The following is an 8627-nucleotide window of genomic DNA, read 5'->3' on the forward strand; positions in this document are numbered from 1 at the left end:
GAGGCGGCGTGGTGCGGACGCGCGCTTCGGAGTTGGAGGGCGGCGCCCAGGACCCTGGTGGGAGAGTGTTGGCGCCGCGCGAGGAGGGGCGGGAGGCGGTGGAGGGAGGCGCAGGCCGAGGGAGCCCGCATCGCAGAGCTCGAGCGTGAGGAGCTAGGGGAGCACGACGCCCGCCGCCCGCACCCCGCCATGGGGCGCCCCTGGAGCCCGCGACCGCCGCCGCCCGTGGTGCTGCTGCTGCTGCTAAGTGCGGGTGAGTGTCGTCTGTGCGTACGCGGAGCCTGCACCGGCCAGGCGCGTAGGGGGAGGTGGAGGTGAGCGTGGAGGCAGGGTTCGGTCACCGCTGCCCAGAGAGGGGGCAGCCGCCGCCTCGTCCCGTGCGTCCGTCCACCGGAGCCTGGGGAACTGGAGGAGGAATCCAGGGTGCCAGGAAGGACCTGGGTTCCGTGCGTAATACAGTGTCTGAGCTGATGTAGACTGAGTGCCAGCAGTGGCCTGGTACCCAAGCGTCTGCTCGCTCCCAGTTCCCTCTTCCCTCTTTTGAGATATGTCTGCGCAGTCCCAGAACAACCCACAGCCAGGCCACTACCACAACTGCGTCTCTAGGAAGCAGGGAGAATCTAATCAGAAGCAGGACTGCCATTTGCTCCCCGTGGGCTTCAACTCTTCCATCCCCTTTAAGGACTAAGGAGGCAGAAACTAGGTAAAGATGAAGAAAGAAGTTTGTTAGAACTGACTTGCCACAAATCAAGGTTATAAACTACTGCCCAGAACTTGCTAACGTTATTATTTAGTTGTATTGTTGAGAATATTACCACCAACCCACGGCCCCCACCCCCGGGGGTATTCTTAATTATTATTTTAACTGGTGCAGAAACTCCCTTTTGGGCAGGATGCCCTTTCTCCTGCAAGCACCCAGCACTGTGCTTTGCCATGTGGGTAACAGATACATGATAGATGGTTTGTGGAATATATAGTTCAAGGCCTGGCTTTAGAACCATGCCATTCCCCCAAAGAAGTGGAACCTGGGATCCATGATCCCTAGAAACATGCCCATGACCTTCGGGAGTGGAATGGATGCATGGAATCTCATTGTGGGGCTCCTGCCCAGAGCCTAAGTGGAGGGAAGCCTGAGGCAGAGACCATGTACATTGCCCCATGTTTTGTTCCACAAGGCGGTACTGCAGAAATGCAGTTTTGGCAGTGAGACAGATATGAAAAGGAAGGAAAACACTGTTCTATCCAGACTGACTCCATCAGTAAAGCAGGGCAGCAAGACATCACCAGTCTGATTTGACTGCCTAGGAAATTCTACTAATCCTAAAGGTATGGCAGCATGTCAGGATCAAGCGTAAACATTAAACACCTTCCTCATTGGGCTGGCTGGTTAGCTCAGTTGGTTAGAGCACAGCATTATAACACCAAGGTCAAAGGTTTGGATCCCAGCACAGGCCAGCTGCCAAAAAAAACACCTTCCTCCTTAACTAATGAAGTGGAATGGGTGATAGGTCTATTTTCCACAGTAATACTTGACAGCCGTGGTTTCCGGTTAAGTAGCCTCACTGAAAATCCTTGAAACAGTTATCTAGGAGCTGCTATGTAGGGCCAAGTGCTCCCCAAGAGCACAGACCAACGGAGAGTTTTAACAATTGAGCAGAAAATACTACTGCTCAGGGTCCACCACAGCCGAGCACGAAGGAGATCCTCCAATTCACAGTCTTGACTCAATCTTGACTTGCTACATCTCCTGGTGCATGTTACTTTTCTTTGTTCTTCCATCTGTAAAATGGGTACCTATGCTATGGGCCTCACTGGGGAGAAACAAATGAGGATCTTTTGGCCTGATGCATACATAGCTTGATATGGCCCATTTGCGCCTACTCATTCTCTGATGAGCCAAGAAGAATACCAAGTCAGGAAGACAGGCTGCTGACTAATCAGTATGAAATAGAGTGACAGTGGCAGCATAAATGAGAAGGGGAGGCAGGTACACTAGACAGTGGTAGGGACTGTAACAATGGAAAAGGCATGACTTATCAAAAGGGGGCAGTCTTTACACAATTGCAGCTGTTACATTGTGGGCATGTTGGCCCAAGTGTTTCAATTTTTCAAAAGAAATTGGAAATGCATAGTTTTATGTGAAATCTTGTGATTTTTATTTTTATTTTTATTTATTTATTTATTTTTTTAAAAGATGACCGGTAAGGGGATCTCAACCCTTGGCTTGGTGTTGTCAGCACCACGCTCAGCCATTGAGCAAACCGGCCATCCCTATATAGGATCCGAACCCGTGGCCTTGGTGTTATCAGCACCGCACTCTACCGAGTGAGCCACGGGCCGGCCCAAAATCTTGTGATTTTTAAATGTTGGTCACTATTTACAACTTTAACAAAATATTGTGTAAAAATGCAAAAGGGAAAAAAAGAAAGAAAGAAAAGAAAAATACTGTGTTGACTAAAGAAAACACATCTACTCACTGGATCAACTTGTGACCTTTGCCCCAGATCAAGCCCTGTGTTTCACGGTCCAGGAAACACAAGTTCCACCCTGCTGTGATGAAATTTAATGTGACCCGTCACCGAAGTTCTTTATTGAGCTGAAATGCCCCTTAATCCACCACCGCTCAAACTTGGTGAACTATCAGCCAAGAAATTAGAGGTTTTGTTTTGAAACGGTTACTACTCAATATTAAGTATTTATTTAGTCCAGTTACAGCAATAAGACTTGAACTTGCTACATTTCTTTCAGCAACCACTTATTGGGTACCTACCTGAAGTAACTTCTTAAACTTTTAGGATTTTTCAACTTGTTTAAATCCTTGTCCCCTTCTGGTAAAGATTTAAAAATCTCATACCTTGGGCCGGCCCGTGGCTCACTCGGGAGAGTGTGGTGCTGATAACACCAAGGCCACGAGTTCGGATCCCATATATGGATGGCCGGTTGCTCACTGGGTGAGCGTGGTGCTGACAACACCAAGTCAAGGGTTAAGATTCCCTTACTGGTCATCTTTTAGAAATAAAAATAAATAAATAAAAATCTCATACCTTTCTTAAATACTTTTTGAAATTTCAAAAGCTTCTTTAAAAAATCTTTCACATAGGGCCGGCCTGTGGCTCACTCGGGAGAGTGTGGTGCTGATAACACCAAGGCCACGAGTTCGGATCCCATATATGGATGGCCGGTTGCTCACTGGGTGAGCGTGGTGCTGACAACACCAAGTCAAGGGTTAAGATCCCCTTACCGGTCATCTTTTAAAAAAAAAAAAAAAATCTTTCACATATAAAATCATATATGCTTTTTTGAACTATGCATTCACTTCGGAAATTCTGATATACTCCCAAAAGGGGGTTATCCTTTCTTTTCCCCATTCCCTCCTTTGAGAAATTATGGTTTAATCAAGTCTCCTCATTTTGTATTTTGTAGTTGAAGAAACTAAGGTCCAGAAAATAAAGTAAATTGTCCCACGTAGGGCTGGAACTAGGGTGAGGCAAGTACAGGGAGTGCCAAGAAACTGAATAGTCAAGATAAAGATAAATAGTATTTTAATGCAATTTTTTTTGGTGGCTGGCCAGTATGGGGATCTGAACCCTTTGACCTTGGTGTTATAACATCATGCTGTAACCTACTGAGCCAACTGGCCAGCCGTCCTTCAATATATATATTTTTAAATTTATCAATATACAATATAGTTGGTTTTCGTGTCCCTTTACCAATTCTTCCTTTTCCTCCCTCCTTCTCCCCCCCACAAGAAATATCATATCTGTTCATTTGTCTTAACAAGATCAAGGGGGCCGGCCCGTGGCTCACTCGGTAGAGTGCGGTACTGATAACACCAAGGCCCCGGGTTCGGATCCCACATAGGGATGGCCGGTTCGCTCACTGGGTGAGCGTGGTGCTGACAACACCAAGTCAAGGGTTAAGATCCCCTTACCGGTCATCTTTTAAAAAAAAAAAAAAAAAAAAAACAAGATCAAGGAATTGTTGTGATTGTTGTGACTTCTCCCCCCAACCCCATTCGTTTGTATATTTACTTATTTATTTTTATTAGCTCCCACAAATAAGTGAAAACATGCGGTATTTCTCTTTCTGAGTCTGGCTTATTCACTTAATATAATTTTCTCTAAGTTCATCCATGTTACTGCAAATGGTAGTATTTCATTTTTTTTTTAATAGCAGAGTAGTATTCCATCATGTGATATGCCACATTTTCCTTATCCACTCATCCCTTCAATATTTTTAAAAATAGAAATTAATGCAAAAAATCCATGATGAACAAAATATCAAAATTTTAAATAGAGTAACCATGCCATGCTGAGGCATATTGGAGCCTGAGGAAAAAGGAAAAATCAGTAGTGGTCCTGTCTTTATTTATGCATTGGATATGACACCAGTTCTCAAACTTTAGGGACCATCAGATCTCTAGTGAACTTGCCAAAATTCAGATTAGCAGGCTTTATCATCAGAGATTTCGATTCAGTAGGTCTAAGGTGTTGCTCAGAAATCTGCATTTTAATAAGTAATCTGGTTGATTATGATATGATTGGAAGAGTAACTGAACTCTGAGGTCCCTCCCAGTTTTGGGACTCTTTGATTTTAGGTAAAGGAAAGGGGCCCAGAGAAGTTACAGAGGTGGCTCAAAAAATGTTACTGTCGGGCCGGCCCGGTGGCGCACTGGACAGTTCGCCGCTTGGGAGCGCATCGGCGCTCCCGCCGAGGGTTTGGATCCCATGTGGAGACCGGTTCCCGCTCACTGGCTGAGCGTGGTGCGGGCACAACACCGAGGGTTGCAATCCCGTTGCCGGTCCCCGGTACGGGCGCAACAGCTAGGGTTGCGATCCCGTTACCCGTCAGTAAAAAAAAAATGTTACTGTCATTCATTTGTTTATTCCTTAAATAGTTGGAGCTCACAGTGAACAAGCACTGTTCTAGGCACTGGAGATAGAATAGTGATAAAATAGACATGGAAATCTAGAGGAGGAGATAATAAAAAAGTAAAAAATATCAAATAGTGATAAGTGCCATGCAGAGAATTGGAGTAATAATGTGTTACAGTGACTAGGAGGCTACTTTACATGGGTTGGTTGGGGAAGTCTTTTCTGAAACTTTAAGCTGTAATCTGAATTACTAGGAGGGACCAGCCATGTGAAGAGCATTCCAAGCAGAAAGAAAGGCTAGGACAGAAACTCTAAGGTGGAAACAAGCTTGTCCTATTCAGTGGCAACCAGAAAGAAGGCCAGTGTGCTGGAGGCAAGTGGGAAAGGAAGAGAAGGTTAGGAGGTGAGGATAGAGAGGTGGGCAGGGACCAAGTTTTACAAGGCTGTGTAAACCAGGGTATATAAAGTAGACTTTAACCTATGTGCAGTGGAAGTTGTTGGAAGGATTTGAGGTGATCTAACTTAACAGTTTTACTTATTTTTTAAAGATGACCAGTAAGGGGATCTCAACCCTTGACTTGGTGTTGTCAGCACCACGCTCAGCCAGTGAGCGAACCGACCATCCCTATATAGGATCCGAACCCATGGCCTTGGTGTTATCAGCACCACACTCTCCCGAGTGAGCCATGAGCCAGCCCGTAACTTAACAGTTTTAAAAGATGATCCCATATAATACCAATCAGCAGTAGAATTATGTTATATTTACACAATGGAATGCTATATGGCAATGAAAATAATATATTTACAACTACACTTAACAGTATGGGTAAATTTCAAAAACAACATTGAACAAAAGAAACCAAGATACAGAAAGCTCATATTTGATTGAAAAATAGGCAAAAATAATCTCTGATGTTAGAAATCAAGGTTTGGTTTCCTTGGAGGGATGATGACTGGAAGAGGGCTTTTGGGTTACTGGTAATGTTCGGTTCCTTTATCAGGATTCTAGTTACACAGGTGTATTCCATTTGTGAAATTCATTTGAGCTATATTTTTGATTCATGCACTTTTCTGTAGGTAATACTTCAATAAAAAGTTTTTTTTTGTTTTTTTGTTTTTTTAAAAAAAAGATGACCGGTAAGGGGATCTTAACCCTTGACTTGGTGTTGTCAGCACCACGCTCAGCCAGTGAGCGAACCGGCCATCCCTATATGGGATCCGAACCCGGGGCCTTGGTGTTATCAGCACCGCACTCTCCCGAGTGAGCCACGGGCCGGCCCTTCAATAAAAAGTTTATTACCAAAGAAGATGTACAAACGGCTAAGAAGCACATAAAACTAGGCTCAACATTCTTAGTCATTAGGGAAATGCAAATAAGAACCACAATGAGAAACCACTTCATATCCACAAGGATAGCTATAATTTTTAAAAAAGCAAAACAAAAACAAAAAACCCCAGAAAATAAAAAGAGTTGGCAAATACGGGGAGAAACTAGAATCCTTGTACATTGCTGGTGGGAATATAAAATGGTTTGGCTGCTGTGGCAAACAGTAGTTTTGGAAAATTTGGCAGTTCCACAAAAAGTTAAACATAGAATTACCGTATGAGGCAGCAGTTCCACTCCTAGGTATATACTCCCCCAAATCAAAAACACACGTTCAAACAAATACTTGTACATGAATGTTCAAGTTCTATATAAGCACTATTCATAATAACCAAAAGGTGGAAACATCTAACACCAAGGTCAAGGGTTCGAATCCCCATACAAGCCAGCTGCCAAAAATCAACAAATAAACAAAAGGTGGAAACAACTGAAATGCACATCAACCGATGAATAGATCAACTGTGACATATCCATACAGTGAAATACTATTTATCCATAAAAAAGAATGAAGTACTGATACATGCTACAATGTGAATGAACCTCAAGAAAACTATGCTAGGTGAAAGAAGCCACATACAAAAGATCGTATATTATATGATTTCATTTATCTGAAATATTCAGAATAGATAAATTCATACAGACAAAAAGCAGATTAGTTGCCAGAGGTTAGGAAGGGAGAATGGGGGGTGACTGTTTAATGGGTATGGGTTTCTTTTCGGAATAATGAAAATGTATTGGAATTAGTTAGCAGTGATAGTTGCACAATGTGGTGAGGGGCCACAGGCCTAGGCCACGCACCCCTGACACATACAGCCAGCCCAGCGATGACCACCAAGCTGCAGCAAGAAGATCCCCAGGTTCCCGAGCTGGGATGGGGGGGGGGTGAGGGCTTTTGCCACACCCCCCTGACATCTGCACCCAGCCTGGCAATGACCAAGCCACTGCTGGAAGCTGTGGGAATGAGGGGGCTGCCACGGGCCTCAATCCTGCCCCTCCTCCTTCCTCCTTCTTCCATCCGTTTCCTTCCCCTTTCCCCCTCCCCCTCCTTTCCAACTGCTCCACAACAACATCATAGAATGTAAAAAATAATATTAAAATTACATGAAATTAACTAATTAAACATGCTCTTATCATAAAAAACAAAAAAACAAAAGAAAAGGTATCTAGATGGTGTGAGAGAATGGTCTTGGAAGATGGAATCGGGGAGACCAGAAAGCAGGCTTAGCAGTAATTCAGACAAGAGTTGGTAGTGGCTTGAGCTAAAGAGGTGGTAACATACATGGAGAAAAGTGGATAGATCCCAGATATGTTGTGGAGTTAACAGGACTTGTTGGATTGAACACAGGATGTGAAGGAAAGAGAAGAATTAAAATGATTCCTAGATTTTTCACTTTGAACAGCTAGGGGGATGATGGTGTTCTATTACCCCATGATGGGGACCCTAACCAGGATGCAGGGGCTTCCTCTAGAGCTGATCTATAACGAACCTTGGTATTTCTGAGTAACAGGGTCAAATTACCTTTTTTCCCCCCTTCTGGTAATAGCTCCCCACCCTAACCCCAACCAGTTCCTACCTTAAGTTACTTTTAAATGACTTTTATTTATTTATTTATTTATTTTATTATTTTTTTTTTTAAAGATGACCGGTAAGGGGATCTCAACCCTTGGCTTGGTGTCGCCCACACTGCGCTCAGCCAGTGAGCAAACCGGCCATCCCTATATAGGATCCGAACCCGTGGCCTTGGTGTTATCATCACCGCACTTTACCAAGTGAGCCACGGGCCGGCCTTAAATGACTTTTAATGGAAGACTCAAAGCTGTTGCTAACTCTCATTTAGTAGTCCCTTGCCCATTCTCAACCCTCTGTTCCCTTGCCCATTCTCAACCCTCTGTTCATGATACCAGCCCTACCCATGGTAAGGCTCTGCCCAGAGCCTTCTTCCCCTGTGCTTGGCGGGGTCATCAGGCTCAGCTCTAAATAACTGTCCTCTTCCTCCTGCAAGGAGGCTGAGCAGCGTCTCTTCAAATTCCTGTTTCTTCTTGGGCCTGATCTGTTCCATCCAGACTGTGACAGCTGCAGACTGTCCAGACCTGCTGGGCTTCTTTCCCTCCATACTTCTTTCTTTTTTTTTTTTGCTCTTATTTATTTATTTATTTATTTTATTATTATTTTTATTTTGTCTATATACAATGTAGTTGATTATTATGTCCCATCACCGAAACCTCCCTCCCTCCTCCCTCTCCCCCCTCCCACCCAAGTGTGTCCCCTCCATTTGCTTGTTGTAAGAACTTCAAAAAAAAAATAATTGTGGTTGTTATATCTTCCTCTCCCCCCACACCGGTTTTTTTTTTTGTTGTTGTTGTTGTTT

General features: G+C 44.1%; 1 protein-coding gene across 1 annotated transcript in view; it reads left to right on the forward strand.

Annotated features, from left to right (window-relative positions):
* The first annotated feature begins 187 nt into the window (after positions 1–187).
* The window catches only part of GFRA3 (GDNF family receptor alpha 3), a 20772-nt gene continuing 12332 nt past the window's right edge, over positions 188–8627 (forward strand). The window contains exon 1 of the mRNA XM_008572794.1: positions 188–253. Within this exon, the coding sequence (XP_008571016.1) occupies positions 190–253 (64 nt within the window). The 5' untranslated portion in view covers positions 188–189. The remainder of the gene's footprint in view (positions 254–8627) is intronic.

This window comes from Galeopterus variegatus, unplaced genomic scaffold, assembly GCF_000696425.1.
Source record: "Galeopterus variegatus unplaced genomic scaffold, G_variegatus-3.0.2 Scaffold836, whole genome shotgun sequence".
Classification (NCBI taxonomy): domain Eukaryota; kingdom Metazoa; phylum Chordata; class Mammalia; order Dermoptera; family Cynocephalidae; genus Galeopterus; species Galeopterus variegatus.